Source organism: Vanessa cardui, chromosome 15, assembly GCF_905220365.1.
Source record: "Vanessa cardui chromosome 15, ilVanCard2.1, whole genome shotgun sequence".
NCBI lineage: Eukaryota > Metazoa > Arthropoda > Insecta > Lepidoptera > Nymphalidae > Vanessa > Vanessa cardui.
In genome coordinates, this window is record NC_061137.1 from 5,656,819 (window position 1) to 5,679,020 (window position 22,202).

General features: G+C 31.6%; 1 protein-coding gene across 4 annotated transcripts in view; it reads left to right on the top strand.

The window, feature by feature from the left end:
- LOC124535766 (fasciclin-2) overlaps nt 1-21,273 on the top strand; it is a 113,488-nt gene extending 92,215 nt beyond the window's left edge. Inside the window, exons 2-16 of one of the 4 annotated variants that reach the window (XM_047112089.1) lie at nt 9,876-10,038; nt 10,380-10,540; nt 10,666-10,790; nt 10,879-11,019; nt 11,096-11,230; nt 11,321-11,628; nt 11,708-11,829; nt 12,139-12,289; nt 12,365-12,557; nt 12,705-12,979; nt 13,050-13,197; nt 13,363-13,555; nt 17,081-17,276; nt 17,486-17,590; nt 18,870-21,273. In XM_047112089.1, the coding sequence (XP_046968045.1) occupies nt 9,876-10,038; nt 10,380-10,540; nt 10,666-10,790; nt 10,879-11,019; nt 11,096-11,230; nt 11,321-11,628; nt 11,708-11,829; nt 12,139-12,289; nt 12,365-12,557; nt 12,705-12,979; nt 13,050-13,197; nt 13,363-13,555; nt 17,081-17,276; nt 17,486-17,590; nt 18,870-18,999 (2,546 nt within the window). In that variant the 3' untranslated portion in view covers nt 19,000-21,273. Of the gene's footprint in view, nt 1-9,875; nt 10,039-10,379; nt 10,541-10,665; nt 10,791-10,878; nt 11,020-11,095; nt 11,231-11,320; nt 11,629-11,707; nt 11,830-12,138; nt 12,290-12,364; nt 12,558-12,704; nt 12,980-13,049; nt 13,198-13,362; nt 13,556-14,568; nt 15,420-17,080; nt 17,277-17,485; nt 17,591-18,869 lie in introns of those variants that run through there. The other 3 variants (XM_047112090.1, XM_047112091.1, XM_047112092.1) reach the window with 3 other exon arrangements.
- Nucleotides 21,274-22,202: the final 929 nt, after the last annotated feature.

The following is a 22,202-nucleotide window of genomic DNA, read 5'->3' on the forward strand; positions in this document are numbered from 1 at the left end:
ATATTCTAGCGAAATATAGAAAACCTCTTTTCATATCTTAGCTTCGCAAAAAATATAAAGGTAAATAAAAAAAAACAGTCAACGTATATAGGAAACGGAGTTAAAACCTTCTTTGGTATTTTACTAAAATGACTCGAAACTTTTGAGATTTCCGTACGATTTTGAAATTGGAAAGTGCAACTTCGTGGACAAAATTATATATGTACTCGTATGAAGTATTAGAGAGTATGTACCATTAGTCTATAATTTAAAAAAATGAATCGAATTACCATCAATTTAAAATTACAGTTATTACTCATAGTTTCCTTAGTTTTATTTCCATTATGTTTTTTTTTTTAATTATAATGTCGTGCTTCACTTTCTTTAAAATGTTTAAATAAGGAATGGGTAGTAGGTACTTACACCTAAATCTCCGTAATAAACTGTGTTCTGTACGAAACGAGATATGTAAAATATTTAAGACTATTTCACTTTTTGGAATATAATGCAATGTTACTTATATTATAAACAATAATTTAGCCGTGAGAAACATATATGTAATATTATATAATAATGTTCTATTTATTTTTAACAATAAACAACAGGAACAACAAGGTCTTATTTCTAATCTTATATATACATTTTTTAGATTGATGAACAAATTCTTGTTTTTTTTTTACTAGGGAATTTTTCTTTGCTAATATAAGCATATTTATTTTATGTATTTACGTATAAATCTTTCTTGTGATTCTTGTCGTTACGCATTTTAAAATATGTAAGCATACAAACTGCGGGTACTGACAAAGTTTTATACCATGTAGGTAGGTAGGTAGTAGGTAATCGTTAATAAACAAATTTAAATTTAGAATGAATTACTTACAAAGTTCATTTATCAGAAAAAATTAACAAGCCATTTTTCACTTGAATGATTTTTACGCACACTTAGAAAGCGTCACCTACCTGCCTTGCAATGCCAAACGTATTCTCAGAGGGTTACTTGTATCTATGCGATTCTAAATTTTATCTCTTAACAGTTAAGGTCGATATCAAATGTGTTTAAATATAATAAGTTCAGGGCTGCATTTGACGAGTGCCGCGGGCGACACCTTGGAAAATTGGAAGGGAAATATAATTGGAAAATTATTCGGGTTCGCCACTTTCCTGGTACGAAGCGCATTAGAGCATTAGCTTTAGTGCCTCGAGCGATTTATATTCCTTAACCCTTAAAGTGAAATAACAGTCTACAAACATTGAATTAAAAAAAAACACTTGAAACAATGTTATTTTGAGTTATTACGCGAATGTAAACAAACTTTAAATCTGTAATAATACACGGAAATCCACATAAATTAATATGAATATCACATTCAAATTTCCATGCTCATACCGTCGTGTGTATCTTCGAGTAAGTCTATAGTAATTGAGCTGTGTAAATAAGCGCTGCCAGCGCGTAAACCCTCTTCTGTGGAAGAGTTGAATACAGCGACGATGAAGCTCTGTAATGTATTATATAATGAAAGCAGATAATCTACATAATGTTTGATTGTTTCACATGTAAAATAATAATAATATATTATATGCTTTTGCATGTTATGTAGGTTCGTGGTATCCAATGCAAGGAAGAAATTACTGCTGTCGTTGATCTTTCCTAAGAATCGCAATTCATTTAATCGATTTTTTTAATGTAATCATATTTAAGCACCAAATATGAACTAGTTATGTTGTATAAAGCATATAATTGGCATTCACTTATAACTGAAATAATTCACAATTGGTTTAATTGAAAAATTATTAATTAATAAAAGTAGTAGTAGTACAATGACAATTTATCATTTCGAATTAACTGATCTGGAGTTAATATTATAAATATACTGTTACAGAGTATTGTTCTTTAAATAAAAAAAAATTAAATCAAATTATTTCAATTCTACAATTTTTATTATTAGAAAAGATTTAATATAAAATTCTAGTCGACTAAAATATTAATATTTTACAAAATTATAATTAAATGCAAAGTTCCCACTAATACTCTGCATTGTAATTAAGTGCCAACCATTTTCTAGGTATATTATTACATTTACCTGTGTAAGTATTTTATTCATAAAACTTATATAATTCATTTTGAAATATTAACAGTGAAATATCGTATATATAAAATTCTGTAACTATAACTTGATAAATAAATGACCACACTGAATAACGGAGCATCGTATTCAACTTTTGAACATTCGTGTCCAAAATGCAGAGCTGTTTACTTTTCATTGCGATATATTTCACTTATAATTAGACGCGTTGAGATGTTTTCATGGTACGCTTAGTCTCATGAGAGTTTGTTGTCACGTGTCTCCCTGAAATTATGGCGTTTATGTCGTCCACAACGAGCATCCTTTGGAACGCTCAACGCTAGGCGCTTTGTTAGCGTTACGTTTTCGTCTATCCGTGCATAATCCTAGTTAATTCAAAGCATTATAACGCGAGCGAACGTGTATACCTAACTAATGTTTGGAAGAATTAGGCTTAATGTTTTAGCTGCAACGCGTATCACGTAGACACCCTTCTGTGAAATATTTCGCAAACAGTGCGTGATTGAAGTCGGAGCGATCGGCTTTTGGGGCATCTCGATGACAATATTGACATTCGATGCTTTTGTTTATGTTACGTTCCGTACAAACGATACTCTAACTAAATGCTAATCGTATTTACATAGGAAATCATGTTGTATGTTTTTGTTCGTCGCTATCAACGAAACTTGATGCGAACAAGTCTGATGTATTCCAATATAAATTGCTATGCTTAAGATTTATACTGAAAAGTCAGCTAGCCTTATTTACAAACATGAGGGGTGCGAGCCGATAATTAATCTGGCCAGACGGATCGTCGGAGGTGCGGAATACAAATCATGGTTGACGCCGACGTGATTATTGCGGATTCCTGTTTATACCTACATGTGTCTATAGATGCGACGATGGTCAGAGAATTTTAAATTAACACATGCTTAGTTAAACTATAATAGGTACTAAACTAGCAGCGGACGGCTTAATGATTGTAATATAGGTTGCGGTCGAATAAAAATGTTCATTCAATTTCTCGACGTTTAAGAATAAAAGCCTTTTATGTCCACAACACGACATAAAATTTGAATAAAGGCTCATCTTTGTAAATTGTTAGCGTACAGGATGTCGCTCAAAAGAGTTAAAATTTCAAGGAAAATGAATTTTTCCGCTTTTGCATTACAAAACTTGACACAATGACTATCATATGAGATAATACTGGATAAACTTTGTAGGCGTAATAGAATGTCTAGCAATAGCAGTAAATGTCTATTGAAGATAAATTAATAGGCATTAATTATTTGAATTTCGAATATTTATTGCACGTTCCAAAAAGTCCAAGAAATGAATAAGGTCTTATAAGAATCAGACAGTGTTAAAACTGTATGTTATCGTTGCGTAGGTGTCGACTTGTAAGATTGGATTAGTGGTTATTGGGCGAGACACAAATCATCTCGAGGACTTGCTTCCGTTGAATGATGTAACACGTCATTCAAATATTTATATGCACATATTAAATTACGAATCTGTTTATTATGAATGCATAATACCTTTTTTATATACATATTTTAATATTAAAAAAACGGAGCGCAAATATTTTAGTAACATTTTGTATTTTTACGAATGATTAGTCATTTAATTTGTCCAAGGCAATATTATCCTTCCTAAATATTAAACCTTCTTTAAAATACGGCATAAATTTATATCCGTATAAAGGTAGAAACGAGTAAAAAAATTGCAATCATATCGGTCTTTTTGTGGGCTTTAAACCAAGACTAGGCTTTCAGAGGCTAAGCTCGCTAGGTATTAGCCAGTAATTAATGGTCTGCGGGGTAGACAGGGGTGAAATTGGATCAATTTGCTACCAATTCTCGAATTTAAAGGGTGCTAGAGGTGGAACGGCAAACAAAACTAATTAAAGCCAAACGTAGATTAGGTGTTGTCGGTATTTGGAAGAAAATTTTCTTCCTGAACCTCCCCAAACATTTACATGTGGGTTCAATAACAACCGAGGAGGTGAATTGTTTTCGTGGAAATTCAACGAAAAATTTATAGCACCCCCGGGACAGTATAAATTTCAAACGCAATAAAGCGGTCTAAAATGTTCGTCGTAAAAATTTTCCGAATTCAGCACATATTGAGTGATCTCCAGTTCAAGGAGGATGCTATGAAAAGGCTGACCCTTGTATTTAGCTATTGTTTTAAGATTCCACTTCGTTACGCCTCTGTACTCAGCGAGTTTTTAGATAGGGCTTTTAATGTTTTTTTTTTACGGAGGACCCTTGCGTTTAACTGATAATGAAGCCGAGGGAGTTTCGGATGTTCGTACGTAGTGAAACTGTAAAGGATAGAATTTATTGCTACGACTGAAGTGGTTTTCATTACACGTTATAGCGTCGTTAATGGTTATCCTAAATACTTAAACACTTGGTTTAAAGAATTCGTAACGTACTTTGGATACATTAATAAATTATGTTGACGGCGCAGTCTGCGCAAGGGTTAAGGTCAAAGGAGAAAATAACACGTAGATTTACTTCAAGAGTTGGATTAAAGGCGTTGTTGCCTACTAAAGTGCTTTGATGTTTTTGTATCGATTTAAAAGACACGATGGTTGAAAATTTCATGAGCAACAATTTGGTTACGAAATCTCAACGATTATTAGTCCAATATAAGTAAAATTGATTGCATTAATTATTATTATTATCAGAGACACCTATAATAAATGGTCTAATAAAATAATTCTTTGAATTAAAAAATAAACAATGTACATTTTTTGCTTGATTCCATTTTCAAATACAAAAATCGGTTGTAGAATGTTGCCAGTCAATTCGAACAAAATAAATAACATACATACCGCAATGTATTCTCATCGAACAAGTTATTCGATAATGTTGGACGGAGATCTCGCTATTAAATTAAATGTCGGCTCCATGAGTCATAGTTCTAAGGAATTCCAGACTCCCCCGCAATCAATCCGCAACAATAATTTATCTCATTTCCCTCAACGTTTGCCCGTTTACTAAGTTGATATTGGAGTCAAACAGAATGAACTTGGCTTTGTATTATAATAGATTTTAATACAGAAAGCTTAATAGTTATACGAAGTATTAAACTGTGTTCTATGCTGTGCTCTGTACAGAATTAATTAAATAAATGGGCAAACTTTTATTTTATGTACAGTATTTGTTTTGCAAAGGTTTGTTCTATTTAATACAATAAAATAATTCAGGGCTCCATGGTCGAGTAGTGTGTATCTACACCGTTTTTCATTGGTACGCCACTCCGAGGTCCCGGGTTCAATTCCCGGCCGAATCGATGTAGAAAAAGTTGATTAGTCGTCTATGTTGTTTTGAGTCTGAGTGTTTGTGATACCGTTGTTACTTCTAATTTTCCATAACAGGCAGTGATTTAGCTACTTACATTAGGATCAGAATAATGTACATATATGATGTTGTTAAATATTTAATAGTTTAACTAATACTTTTACTTTTTTGTTGTTTTGGTATAACCTTTACTTGTATGCAGTTAAGACGTAATAAAGAAATAATTAATTTACCTGACTTTGTTTGAAGGTTCATTAACAAAAACCAACCATATAATTATAGTTCGTTAGTTTTTGACTTTATTTATTAATATGTTGTGATCGTTTTTTTTCGTACATCTCATGCGCATAAAATAATATAAGTTCGCTATAGGAGTATCTAGAATAATCAGCTAATATCGCATTCGTTAACTAATAAAGCTTCACAAACAAAGAGAGATCAGTGGAACAAGGGCGTATTAATTCACTCTGGATTAGGTGCTTTCCACCTTTGTGATCTAATCCAAGTTTAAGCGATAATACAACAGATTTCTTGTTTTCATCTGCAAAGACGTATCCGTGTTGCCGTCGGTCCCTCGGGCGACAGAAAGTTAGGGGAAGGTGGGCTTAATTGGGAAATAATGCCGGAGTAATTAATCACAATACCCCACGTATAACGTAGATAATTTTCTAACGATTAGGAAGAAAAAATAATTAAAGATCAGACGAAAGACAATGGTTTATCCATAAGGATTAGCAAAATAGCGACCAAGAGATGATCCGACGACGAATGGCATGAAAAAATTAAACGTTGATTAATGAAAAAACTCCTATACGTTTATTTAATGAAATGAATGACTAAAATGAGGTTTTATTGCATGTGGCAACAATTATAAAATTTAATATTGCTAAAGAGACAGTACAAACATTAAAAATGTCTCATAAAATAAAAGAATATCGAATAACATATTATTTAACATACATTATAATATCATAGGCTTATTACACACACACGCGACGATTCTACATGTATTATGTTACTCGCACACTTGCACGGGTCAAATTCCCTTGTGCCTAGGACTGTATGAGTAATTTCCACAGGGACATGAGTCACAGAGGTCTCCGTCAGACCTGAAACTGTTACGGTTCATTTCATCGGTGTGAGATTGGCTTATTGTTAGGTTAAGGTGGATTGAAAAGGTTTTTTTGGGATAACGTTCAAGGAACCGTTCCTCTCAAAGAGCAGTTTTAGCGTAAATGTTGTTGTTACTTTTGATCGTGAACCGAAATAATTTTGATGTAAGACTTTGAACGCAATGTGAATATCATTTAAAATTCGAATCTTATTGCAACGTTTTTATATGTATCGTTTCAATGCCAAACGATTCTGACATTTCTCTTCTCTAAAGGGAATTGAGACGAGCGTGATCTTTTTAAAATAGCTACCTATCCTCTGCTGCTGTGTGCTTGCTTAGGGATAATTTTATTAAACAATCGTACATTATATACATGAAAAATTATTAGATAGCCTCTTAAACGTAAGGCACATTTGGAAAGCTGGAATCTTCGTATATTATGATGTATCTAAATTCGTATTCAAACAGAAGTTTGTTAGCAAGCATGTTGGTTGATATTTAAAAAAGCCAACATTTTCAGAATATTATTTCTATACAATATTTCAGTTTATAATTAATGTTGACAAGTGTTACAAACATAATCCTTTAGCTTGTCCTACAATTAATTACGGCCACAAACGAAACCGCCTATTTGCCAGAATGTCACTATTATTAATGGACTCAAAAGCCTTGTTAGGATCCAGAATAAACGTAATTGGTAATTCAAAACCGCGTGGGGTTCACCCAGTGATGGTTCCGTTATGAAGCACACAAATTTTCTACAAACCCTTTAATCCGATGCTCGCTTATTTCAATTGTACACTAAGTAACTTTCATCTACCATATATCTTAGTACCTTAAGAATAAGAATCAAAATGCAACATTAATTCAGCTTATGCACGTGGCGTACCTAACCCCCGTTGGTAAAATTGTCCACGGTCTCCCCAATCTCCCTTCGCAGAATGTAATTTTGGTTGTGCCTGAATAGACTTCGTTGTAAGCTATTGATGAAGGTTGGTGATTATTTTCTTGTGACTGGAGCTTAAGTATCTAAAAAAAATATATAATTCGCTTATGACCAATATTTTTCGAATTTTCCAAAAGTAATTATTGAAATTCGTTATACATAATGAGTTAGTTGACTTAATAACTTTAAATGTAAATATTTCTCATTCAGTCACGTGAACATATGTAGATAATGTCGAAATATCGAGCTCCACCGAATAAAAATAAAAAACATGGTAAATATCCCGAAATTAATAACTTTAATAATTAAATGTAAATATTATTTTATCTAATTATAATTCCTTTGTTTATATAAAAACAATACACAAAAGACACTGCTTTCGCAATTTAATTGAAAGACAATCTTTTCAGAGGGATAGTAACAAACAAAATATAATTGTGTTACCGTATTTTTTTATTAGTGCAGAAATTATATATGTACCAAACACTAACTTTATCATGTTTTTACATTTGTTTTTCTTTCACTATTATGGTCATGTTTTAAGAAATCAAGAGTTATAGATGCTGTAGTCAGTTTTCCTCTATAAAGCGTACAATTCGTATAAAATGCAACGAGCGCAGTTTGTTTGGAAAACTCGGGGAAAAGGAAGGGTCTTGGTACGCACACTGAATACCTAAAAAGTGTTAAAAAATTCTACGTGCCTGCCTTCGTAGAATGTAACAATATGATGGCAACTGCATGTTTAGGTTTTTTACCCATTGTAATAAGGGTCAATTTGCGAAGAACTAACCTGCTGTCGTCTCAGCTTATATTTTAGTTGTATGACACGCGTGTATTGTATCAAAATGGAAACCATCCTCCATACTAATATTATATTATAAGTCGTGCGTATGTGACGAATCTGATTTTTATTATTTAGTTTGTTTTTTTTTTTATGTCAATAATTTGCTAGTACGTTTTTATGACCAAGACAAGGAATATCATTAAATTGTAGCGTGTGTTAGTTATATTTGGGGAAAAAAGATACCGTATATTTAAATAAATAATAATCAAATCAAATCAATTGTATTCAAGTGGGCTTTACAATGAAGCGTTTTTGAATCATCGATATTTAAATACCGCCACAAAATAATACTTTAAATACTATATTCGCGATGTTACCTCACTGTTTTAAGAATAATGCTTAAAATCAGAAGCATTCCGCTTAAACATTGTATATAAGTTTTGCTTAACTTCGATATTTAAATGTTACTTTCGTAACAAAATATGTTTTACTTTAACAGAAAAGATAATCTTGTCTTAAAATGTTGGCTTGTAATAAAGCTATAACTTAAATACATAATCTTATTAACAGAATACGATACTTGTTACATTATTAAGCTTAGGTATGTTACTTGAAAATTTCTCTAATAAGCAGAAAGTTCTCGAGCTCTCAGGCGTGGATTCGAGGAGGCTCAACTTGTCTTGCGAACTCTATTGATCTTTGCTATGCATCGTATCAGAAGTTTACGAAACGAAAAGAATTTATAAGCAGCGAACACATACAGTACAGAACACAATGTGTACAACATAACATGCATAACTTTTGTGAAATTTATCTTAGCTATACAATTATTTGTTATTGAAAAGTTTAACATCCAACTATTAAAATTAAATTATAATTTCATTCTCAATCAATATATAACTTATCTAATTTACTTATGGGGCGAGTAAATATTATACAGCTTATTTAACATCTTTGCTCTCATCCCCTCACACTCAAGTAAAACGGCGGGCGTTAGCTGGTACTAAATTATTTATCATGTTAAATGTTGTGTTACTAAAATGTCAAAAAAGTTTGTGATTACAATGTGTTGTTTATTGTTTATTTCAGAACAATTAATCAAAAGTTTTATTTTAATCGTATTAAATAGAAAGGGGTAGAAGAAAATACACAATGTTATAATAACAGTCTTAAGTTTTATCTTATTCTCATTGATACCTAAATCTTGTGGGAAGTACGTTTTTCTACTATATTATACTATCTATATAGGTTAATCACTACTAAGTAATATAACTTAGAGAAAGTTAACTATTATTGTGAAGTTTATAGTGTTATGAAAACTGTTATAACAATATATTTTGTATAATGCTTAGAATGTCATTATTTTGTTGTTTAAGAGCGAATTTAATAGTTAATTTGGCTCGTAGTCCGGAGCAACTTTGAAGAATAATAGCCACGAATACGAATCTTCGTCACGTGCCTCAGAATAAATTGCGGTAAACTTAATTAAACAGTCCGGGCCTCTCCGGCTGCCCTCCTTCGTTTCAGCGGAATCAAATATTTTACAGAAAAAAAAAACTTCACCCGAATTTATTTAATTCGTTGGAATTGCTTATCTGTTTTATAAGATTTTATCGCTGTTCCGTTGAATTTATTATTGTTTATCCAGGTAAACTTTAATGCTTATATTTTTTTACAGGATGTTCCTCGCAAACGTTGAGAATATTTCCGATACAGAAGCAGCAGACAGTGGCTGTGGGTAAGTCCGTGGTGCTGACCTGCCAAGCGGACGCTCCTGATCCAGCACTCGTGACGCAGCCTCAGTGGCGTGACCCTAAAGGCCTTATTATAAATGAAGCAGCGTTAGTATTAATTTATATCTGTATAACAAGCATTTCAAAAGATTTATTCTATTAAATTCATTTATTTTATCAATGTCTATATAATAATGGCTTCAATTAAAGTGCTTCATTATATTTAAACAAAAAATAAGAGTTATTAAACTTCAATTGACGCTAGAAGTTTTCGAAATATTCTAAACTTATTTAATTTCTTTGGATAAAGTATGAAAAGTTTCTCATGAAATGAACAAAATAATAATAATAATATGATGATTTGAATAACGTTCAATAATAATCAGACGAGTGATGTTTACTGACATACCACAAGATATTGATCATTAATTTCTGTTTCAATAATTTAGAGCCGGCACCAGACCCGAGATCTACACAGAACCGATGCCCGCTAAACAACTGCAGTTGCTTTACATATCGTCCATCACAACCGCAATGGCAGGCAATTACACGTGCGAAGCGACCTACACAAACATGCCTCTCAGCGCGAGCGTTGTCCTGGAAACATTCGGTATTGGTTTCGCGTATATTATAGTTGCTAACTAAACATCCTTTAAATTCAATTTATAGTCACATAGTATCAGAGAATTTATTGGTCGCATAAGAGATCTGTAGTATACGATTATTTTATTTCAGTCGCTATAACCTGGACGAATGCAAATGAAAACCAATACGCTACAAAGGGAAAAGATTTCAAAGTAATGTGTGAAGTAACAGCCGAACCGGCACCGTCAGTGGATTGGTTTAAAGAAGGAACACCTGTGAGCATTATTATGATATCTTAATTTTGTACATTAATTGCTATTATTGTATTCGAATATTTAATAATGTATACGTATTTTGTAATAGATTTTGACGGGCGATAGGTACGTTATTCATGCAAACGGCTTGCTGATTAATAATGTTCAAGAAAGTGATGATGGAACTTATACTTGCCGAGCTGTAGTTATCCAAACGGGAGAATTAGCTGAGAGGAATATTAAACTTGAGGTAAAGTGTCTGCCTTAACGTTTCGCAATTTACTCAAATACCGATTTGTTATTATTCTTAACTCAATTTTTTTTAGGTTTATACTGCACCTGAAATGGAGGAACGTGAAACAAAAGTCGAAATAAAAGAAGGTGAATCTGCGGCGATTACGTGCAAAGCTAGAGGAAAACCACCACCGACATACTCCTGGATTAAGGCTTCTACTCGAGAAGTAAGACTACAAATTACCTTTTAATTTTATATTTTTATACCCATATAGTTTTGTTCAATTATATTTTATTATTCTTCATTAAAATTTTAGAACTTAGGAACTACAGCACGCTTCAGTGTGAACGAAAATACAGGACTCTTGACGTTTGATAGAGTGGAAGCAGGAGATTATGGTAAATACATCTGCAGTGCTGTCAATCAAGCAGGACATAATGAAACGGAAATAGAAGTAGAAGTTTTAGTACGACCGAAAATTTTCGAATTATTTAATACCACATCAGCCGAAAATACCGAAGGAAGGTTAGAATGTAAAGCGTCAGGACGTCCAGCGCCTCGGATCAGTTTTAGAAAACTTAGCAACAGTGAACGATTCCTGAATGGCCCTAATGATGATGGAAGGTAATAATTTTATATTTTTACTCAAATTGTATTCTTTTCATGTTTTCATTCTCTAATCAAAATAATTGTTTGAATTCAGAATAACGATCGAAACGAGTAGTCGCCAAACTGGGGATCAAATGCAATCTAGTGCGGTCATAACAATATCGAAATTGAATAGAACGGACGATGGATTATATGAATGTGTTGCTGAAAATGAAGGTAGTTTTTTCGATAACAATATGTTTTATTTTTTGTAACTTAACTGCCTATTGTCTAGTAGCTATTATTATTTATAAAACTGCAATACTCAAGGTACTGTCATGTACAGTTAAGAAATTCGTGTCCAAAATCTAGAAATTGGCAGTTTTTACATTTTGTGCCAAATATATTATACATACGATCGTTGATTATGACTGATCTAAAGTATTAAGTACACTAATAAAATTACCCCACTCCTGAATTTCTAACACCGTTGAAGCCGCAGGTGGTAACTAGTTATATGTAATAAAACAATTTCCTCATATGTAGGTGGCGAAGCAAGGAAAAATGGCCATCTAACAGTTCAATTCAAACCATCATTCGAACATATGACAAATGTGCCTATTTGGAGCTGGAATTCTCAACCCGTTAATATTAGCTGTGTCGCTGAAAGTATACCTAATGCTACTATTAAATGGAAGTAAGTAAACTTGAAAATATAATAAAAACGATTCATTTATATTTGACAGTTTTAATTTTTTTTTTTTCGTTATAGATTCCATGAATATGACTTGGTAGAGTCTCCTCATGTAAGGATCTATGGATCAGGGCCGATCAGTTATGTGACTGTAACGCCTCTTGATAGGAGTCTTTATGGCATTTACAAATGTATCGCTACGAATACTCTAGGTGAAGCGGAACATATTATTCAATTGCGAGAAGCTTTCCCACCTGGACCCGTTGTACAGGTAATTTTTCCTTAATAAAAGTCTCTTTCAAATTTTTTTAAGTCAATTTCCATTTACTATATGAAAAATTGGTTGCACCATACAATTACTAATTAAATAAATATTTGGCTATTCAATTTACATACTTTATCAATTTGGTTCTCTTAGGCGAGGCAAGAAACAATAACGGCGACATCGGTATCGTTCAATATAGTTGGCCCAGCCGAAGAAATGGGCCCGCCAATATTGGCTTACACGACACAGTACAAGGAAAACGGGAACTTCGATTGGAATCTCGCTATGAACCGAACTTGGTCTGTCAACTCACCGTACATTATTGAGAATTTGAGGCCAATGTTCACGTACGACTTTAGATTCGCGGCTGTCAATCAAGTTGGAGTTGGAAGTTGGGGAGCACCCCTCACCGTTATCATGCCCAGAAGGTATAATAAAGTTTCCTTAAAATCTCCTTTACCAAATAAACGGCTTATACCTAATTAAATTTAATAATAGGTCACCACCGGAACAACCTAAATGGAGAGAAACTATAAGCTCAGAATCTCTTATACATGGAAAGTACGCTGACAGGTATGAGTTGCAATGGAGGGTACCGGCTCATAATGGCGAACCAATCGACATGTACGAAATTAGCTATTGCCCTGTAAGTATCCTTTCTTAAATTACATACAGCCCATTCGATAAAATACTCTTATATAGTACGATCTCTTTTTTAAATGAATTAAATTTTAAATTAAATAATAATAGTAAAATAATCTCAACAACAAGACAAGATCTTACTAAAACTAATAAAACATATTATTCACAGGTACTAAAAGTTAGTGGCGAATGGCGTGTATCTGGTGAATCGGATTGCCTAACCGAAGAGTTAAAATCCTATGAAGCGATCAATTACGAGGTGCGAGGCTTACATCCAGATACCAGATACAGAATGCACGTTCGCGCTCATAATGTCCTTGGATACTCCTTGCCTGCCCAACTCTACGTTCAAACTGCTCTCGGTGAGTACCAAGACCATAATGAGATTCCTCTTCGCGCTGGCTTCTACGACGTTTACACAGCCGACCCTCATACTTCCACAGCGATACATACTGTTTCTTCTATTTTGGTTCTGCTTTCGTCCATTCTCGTACGTTCCATTTTGTGAAGTGCTCGATATTGCAGTGTCATTTAATGTTTATTTGCTACATTATATACCTTATCTAATTTGAATTTTTCTTTGGCTACGATTCATCATTGTTTTTAAGAAGTATATTTTATTCCATAAAGTCTTAGGTTAACTAATTATTGTGATCTATTAAGTACTATAAAGATTACAAGTGTACAATTTTGTGTCATTTATTATCGTTTTACTTTCATAATTAATTGGTTTGTTCTGTTTCATTATAACGCTTGTTTCATGTAAGGCTTATTGTATACATTTCTTTAGCTTTTATGTTTCTTATTACATTATTTTTAAAACAAGTACAATTATTGTGTTTTAGTTTATAAGGCATTCGTACCACAGCTATTTTATTGTTTGGTTTTGTATTTAGTTTCGATTGAAGATAGAATTTGCTTAAAATAATGAAGTTATGAAGTCTTGCCTTAAAAAATATTATAACTCAAAGAGTTATTATATCCGTGTGTCATTAATACTGTAACGTCATTTATTTTATATTTTCGAGTCCTTATTTTCTTTTGATTATGTTTTTCATTTTATTTACGATTTTTAGATAATTGGCGTTACAGTCTTAAAGCAGAATAAAATATTTTAATGAATAAGTCTTTCTAAAAGCTTCATTGCATGGGTTTTTTTTTGTATTATGCATTTAATAACCAATACCCATTCGCATCTGTATAGTTTTAAAAGGACCCTATTAATTTTGCTAGGATTATTTTACTTTTAATGGTAAGTTTTATTAAGTTGGTATTTATAATGCCTTGTGTTTAATCATTGTAGATACATACCAGTGTTGCAATTAATTAATTTGCAAATATTTTATAAATATTTATATAAGTAAATATTTTTTAGGTAATCCAAGTGGAAGTCCAAGCACTTTCCAATGGGCTCACAATAAAATGGACATCTTAATTACATTACTTTTAATATATATCTTTATATAAAATATCATACATGTAATAATAATCGAAATAAAATAAGTCCAAAGACGACTGTTATTTAGGAATTTATGTGATAAAATAAAATTTGTTGTTGTATAAATAGAATATAACTCACATCAAAATAAAAAAGTCATCATAAAATAATACGAATAATAAAATTGGTGGTATATATTGTTCTCAACCTCTTGGTCAATTCGAAAGGACTAGAAACCTGGCTATCTCTATTAAGCCGGATATATAAGAAAGAGATAGTAATATTTTTAGCCCAATCGAGAAAATTGACTTGGAGTCAGTGTACAATACAGTTAGCACCAATCAACCTGATTTCCTGATTTTAAAAATTGCTAAAATTTATTATCACCTTTAGTGTAGACTTGATGATGACTATGATGTTAAATTTAAAATATAGACAGTAGATAGTTAATTGGCAAATAAATTTACACTGCCACGATGTAAGCCAGGAGAACTTCCTTTTGGTATAAAAATAAGAAAATTTCTCAGCCTAGTATAAGATACTTGTACGAAATTTTTGATGACTATTTTATTCGTTTAGTAAAAAACTTTCTAAAAACATTGATGTAATGCGAGAAAAATCGTCCAATAAAAAGCGAGAAGAGGATGGTCGATAATGTAATATTGCTGAGCTGTTAAGAAAATAGAATTAAGTAGTTAGGTGGAAAAGTTTTAAGTGTCGTATTGGAATTGTGATGAGATCGGGAGGTAAATTGACCAATGTGAACAAAATAAATATTACGAAAATCGGACGAGTTTGTGATTTCAACTATTAATTTAAATTGAGTGAAGCTAATATAAGTAATTAAACTATTAACTCAGATGTGGTCAGAACTTTTCAGTATCGATTTCAATAGATGTAATAATTCTGTAATATTTTGTAGCTTTTCTTTTTTTAAACTGAATTTTTAGAGGGGCAACAAAAACCCCAAAGTCAGTTAAGGGTTAGCACTTCTGATATAATCTAAATCCAAAAACAGTTAGCTTCATTCATTTTACACCTGATAATTCCTTTGACAAATGCGATTGCTTATGTTACTTGTAATGTAAATAATATACATACATATAAAAATATACAATTAATGACCCTTAAAAGAAAGCTGTCAAGATGCTTGTCAAGAGATCCATTTAACCCCTTTTGAATGTTGATTTGAAAAGTGTGTTTGTGTCGCCCTGATCCAATTATGGGTAAATATATTTTATAATAATAATCTTATATAGTTAATCCTGCTATATTTCCTCTGGAATGTACTAATTACTGTACTGCATGAACTTCTCAATGCTAGATTTGTGTTATACCCTTTCAATAATTATTAAATAAAAAACCATTCGCATGGTCCTTTTTATATTAAAAAAAAAATAGGATTCTTTATCATACTCCATTATTATTAGACCTCCCTTAATTTTATTACTGTAGCTAAAATTAAAATGTTTAGTATTCGGTAGAAATGATATACGATTATTGGATAACTTTTAATAATTAATTTACTTCAAGCATGTGTCAAAATTTTTGTAAAATTTGTCTGATACGATGACAAATATTGTGTATTATGAAAATATTTTTATTTTTTATAGAAGGTTTCCGGAATTATTTTTAAGTAGCGCTAATTAAATTATATTTGTAGTTTGAAATTATTTTATCACCTGAAGGTGAAATTTGGTGTATTCATTCAAACTACAAGTAACAAATCCCTACTTTACGCCTTAGCGAAGGGGCTCGACTAGTTTAAACGGTGATGGTTCTTAGATGTCCATCGATTTCATAGTTTATTTTCTTATTATGTTATACCTTAGATATGAATATCCGCTTGTTATAGATACAGAAGTTTTGTCATGGGGTTTGAAAATTTATGTTGCGTCAATTCGAGTTATTTGGAATGTTTGCATCTTGACAACTTTTCTTTCTTTTTCTATTTGATAACTATAAGATTTGAGTTTATGCATCATTGCTGTCGCTACAAATATTTTCTATCGTTTCATTTTTCATTCAAACCCCATTTCATTCGGATGGAGGGCTTTCATGATTAAAAAAATATATTTAGTCGTTAAGACATTTGGAAAAAATTGATCTGGTGATTGGGTGCACGTTTTCTTGGTTTGAAAGCACTCCTGGTTCACCAAAATCGATTGTAATAAATGCCTACACTTTCCTTTAAATCGTTTGTCTTAAGCCTAACCGCACAAGCACCGGCAGGAATGCATTTGTTACAGTCTGTTTATATCACATAACATTATATTTAGCTTCTTCAATATGATGCATAAAACTAACTTATTAAGAGCAGTAAATATTGAAAGAAAAATGTTAAAATATCTTAAATATAAATTTGAATTTAGAGACAATTCATTTAAATTTACTGCTCTTATTTATATATTCATTTAAACATATTCCTTAAATATATCAACTTCTACAGGAGTGGAACGGTCTGGCTTTGCCCCACCGCAACTATTATCAAGTGGTGCCATCATTGGATTAGCGCTGGCCGGAGTTTTGATCTGCCTCATAGTAGTTGATCTACTTCTACTATGCTTCAGACGGCAAGGAGTCATTGCAACGATTTGCGGTAAACGAGTCAAGAAACACAGTGACGACGAAGCCAAATTGGGAAGGTAAATACGTTAATAGTATTCCATCAAATCTGTTTTGTTAACTTTAAATTTGTGTCTAAAATCATTTAATGTTTCACATGAACTCGAAATTGTGACCATTTTGCACTTCATCGACATATAAATTTGCTCCTCCGCCGCCATCCGGTCCTCTATTTCCTATCGTTCCGTAAAAAGTGTTAGTGTCGATGAGAGATGTTTCTGCCCGCTAGTCTGTACGGTTGGCGCTTCCCGCTCCCTTATTGCAGCACGAAGCCGCGCGCGCCGCCCTCCCCCGCGCCCCTGCCGCCGCCCGTCAAGCTCGTGCCGACTCCGACGTAAGGCATCACATGAACGACACGATTTCGTTTGTTCATTTTTGAAATGTTACATAGTTTTCACCGGTTTTTGAAATGTTCATTTGTTTTAGCAAATTATACTTGAATAAATTTATGATTCACTTCTCTAGCTGAATTAAAATGACGAGTCAAAGAAAAAGTTAATTGGATCATAAAATTTTTTTTTGAATCAGATTTAATATCTTCTTAATGGTATTATATACTATATTTATATAATATATAGAATTTTTGTTAAATTTTTTTTTATATAAAAAATATAAACTGTATAAGAAAGTCAACTGATGACAATTAGCATGTATGAATATTTTAAAACCGATGAAATATTATAACAATATTTCGAAAGTCAGCATTCGATTTCCTGCATGCTTTGTGTGTGCAGACGCTATGGTCTGGCCCTTGTGAGGAGAATATGACAAATTCTTCGAAGAACGTAACGGGTTTGAATAAAGTTACCGTAGCTGCAACAAATGTATGCTTTTCGCTGGGGCCGACCAATTGTAAATATTGAGATTGGACGCAGTTAAGCTTAGCGTTTAAGCCTTTGTAAATATGCTAGTGGACGTCTTAAAATAGCGCATTAGCCTTTATAATGTATATTGCGTAGACTAGAAAAATTTACTCGATATAATTGAATACATTTTTATGAATCCTAAAATTAACTCGGTGCCTTGTCCAAAACTGATTTGAAGTTGAATCTGGAACATCTCTTAAGACATTTTCTAAATGTTGCCAGTTTTATTTTTTCGACATCAATCATTTTTTTTGTTCAATCATTTTTTTATATACCAATATTTTTTCTTATTCATCCCATTTTTTTTTCACCTGTACGTTCGATTTTTTTTTTTTTTTGTGTATCATACAAGTTTATATAAAATGCACGTTTACTAACGAATTATATTTATTGTCTCCACGCTGCCTCACCCCGGCCACTTGTAGTTATATCCCAACTACGCCAGTGTAAGATATTCTTAATATTATATGCAACTATATCAGCGCCACAAATACGCTCTGTTTATTTATAAAACTAAAGCCCATAACTGCTTGTTGAAAACTGTATTTATTTTAAAGCTTGATTTTTATTTTATTTTTTTACGCACGTTGCATTTTAATTAAAGTGTTGCTATTTTTATTGTACAAATAATATTTTGTTTTTAGTTCAAATTTGTTATTTATAATAGGTTGTGTGTAAATATGTATACAAGAAATATATGATACGATGTGAAGGGAAAATTTAAAGGATTTTATTCATTTTTCACAGAGATGAAAAGGAACCTCTCAAAGAAACTGGGGACGACGCTATAAAGAGAAACTCTTCAGTCGAATTCGACGGACGTAGGGTATATGCAACCAGCACAGGAACCATTATTGGTAAAAATTCAGCTGTTTAAAAATCGAATACGAAATTGAAATCACGAATATCGATTCAACATTCGAATTCGTCGAACGAGCAAGTTAATTCGAATGATTATTATTATAAACGATTGAAATTATATTACGAGTATAAAAGCTTGTGTATTTGTGATGAGCGCGACCAGTATTCGTAACTGCCAAAAGACGAATTATATCGTTTATTATTAAGAGCGTGATCAGCTTTATTGCGCCGAATTAGATTTAATATTTAATTACACAATTTCCTATAACAATATTATATTTGAGATAACTATTTGAGATACATATGTAATGGAACTAAATAGTCATAAATCAAGCTTAGTGTATCTATTGTGTTACGTCTTATAGAAAATAGTTCGTAACGTTTTAATTACACAGGCATCTCCTTTGTCTACACAATAAAAACACTTTTACTAACACACATACATACATATAGCTTCAAGAGGTACAATTCGTGCCTTTTAGAGATTATAGGTACTATCATGAGGGTATTCTTAGGATAGTTTAGATTGTATATAATATTTTGTACTTTATAGGATAGAGCTTTGATGTCACAAAATATGAAAATTCCTAAACATTTAAAATCACAATATTTTATTATTAAACCCAGTTATTATGTAGGCATTCCCCAACGTGTAAACTATTCCAATCGAAGGAGGAGTAAAGGTATATAAAACTTAGTTGTATCTATTCCTTGTAATGAATTACTAATACTATATTCAATTTTACTTATATGCACCTTCTTTTCATCTCCGAAATTCCAACGATAGCTTCGGGGACATTCAATCCGCCATTTTCTCTCGAATCCATAATGAATTCGACCAATCGTAAGCCTCGAATTCAAGGTCAAAGCACTTTATAGTTTTTACTCCTTGTGGTTGGAATATTCTATAATTAGTCTTGATATTATTTTAAGGTATATTGTTATTTCAATATTTTCTCAAGAAATTATTAGCTGATATATATAAGTGTATGATTTTTTATAAAGGTCGTCTTGAAAAAACGCTGAGTAATAGACGCACGAACTTTAATATAATTTTAATGTGATGTAAATAAGTTATTTATAATTTTGTAAATAATAAACTATATCTGTTCATGTCGTTTAGATTTAAAGCGCGAATGTTTGCATTTGTTAGAAATATATGCTATCAAGAATTAAACTAGTACTTTCTAGAACAAGATCTCTATTTACTATTTTTCTTTTGGTTGGCACATACATTATAGGTTAGTACTATCAATGTGAAATTTCAAATTAATTCAACTACTTCTTCATAAATAGTCGTTTAGTTTTTAAAACAATTGACGATCGTACTTATTATTGAAATAATTCTTAAAATCCTTCTACATATCCGATTACAGCAAATAAGTGTGTTGTAAGTCAGTATTATTTAAAGAAGCTAAATACATAACATTTTCAAGTAGAATTCATAGTATTAGCACGGGATGACTGTTAACTCGTTTTGCATGTTATATTTGAATCTTTAGCGTCGATGTATTTTAGTTTTATTTATTATGAACAAAATATCAATTATTATTTTATTTTATATGGAGTTTTATCGATATTATACAAAGGTATTATTATATATGAATTCTTCTTTGATACTTATTGACACTTGTAGATCATTTTATAGTAACACAGTTTTCATAATTCAATACAGTTGCAATAATAATGTAGTTGACACTTTCACTAATTTTGATACAAGCTTTGTAAATTTTTACACATACATACACAATTGTATAACATCGGGAATATGCACACAATTAGGATTGTTGTCTGTGTTCTGATTGCTTTGTCTTATTGGAAACATCATTGAAGTGTGGTCAAGTCGATTTAGTCTATTGACCTATAATATACACATGTGTATTGTATACATAATCGAAATATGAATGATAAATATCGTTCCAATTTCAAATAATTTGATTGGCTTGTACGATGCTGATCAATCCTGAATGTGTTCTATACCAAAATTGCATTAAAAAAAAAATTGTAAGATTTCCTTAAAAATCTAACTAAGAATTAGTATTGACATTTTGAAATTACAATTAAAATAGCCATTTCTGTAAATTTCTTTTTTATTTTTGGTATATTTTTTACTAAAGTAAAGAACTTTTCGATACATTATTTATACTATATTTATTAAATACTATCTTTATATCACAGCTTTAGGTATAGTACGCATCTAAGTCTTGAATGTATGCTTTGAAAACGATGTTATCGGAATATTGTAACAACTGAAATGCGCATTTTTATAAAATAAATGTCTTTTTATAAATGACGTTTTTTATTTATAAATTGTATTTTTTTAACTGAACCGTAACTAACAATATGAAATACAGCAAAAATCTTTTAAGAAATAAAGTTAAAAAAAAAAATGTGATCGACGTAAACTACGATACTTTTACTAAATTGTTTCAATTTTGTTATAAATAATATTGTAATTATCTAAAATTTTTAAAGACATACCTATTTTTTGTTAATTTTGATTTTAAAAAAAGAACATGCCTAGTTGATCTATTTATTGCAGAAGTTTTTATCGATGAATTAAGCATTATCTGCCATTTCACGGCAAATAAAGTTATAAGGATGCATTTGAAATGGATAAAACGTCGATTTATCCTTGTTAGCGTAACAATAAGCGGCGTACACAATGGCGAAAAATACGCTTTTTAATCGCAGCTCCTATTACATTGTAATCTTGTATGAGGGTTGCGCGTGAGCACGGAGCCCGTATTAGTAACAATAGCGCAAATGTTGGGCAACAACACTTACGCACTTATTAACAATAGTGATGTTACTAGTGACAAACTATCGATGGAAATTATCAAATCAATTATCGTATCGGTATAATTTTTTTATAATAAAATAAAATAAATAATTTAATGTAATAGTTATTTAATTTATAATTTAAGTGTGATATGAATTGCGTCATCGATCATGCGTTTTGAAGCTAAACTAGTGTTGGTTATATATTTATAATTTTAAAATGTTCTCTTAAATATTTGTTTTTTTTTGTTATTTATTTTCTTTATTATTGACTACTTATGTTCCTTATGTTCAGACAGGTCATATATTGAAAGAAGATGCACGAAAATTGAGAAGTATCGATATAATTAACATCACTATTTAAAAGCCATGCGTCACGATTCTCTCAATGGGGTGCAGTCAATCGCTGTGGTTTAATACATTTTGAGGAACGGACAA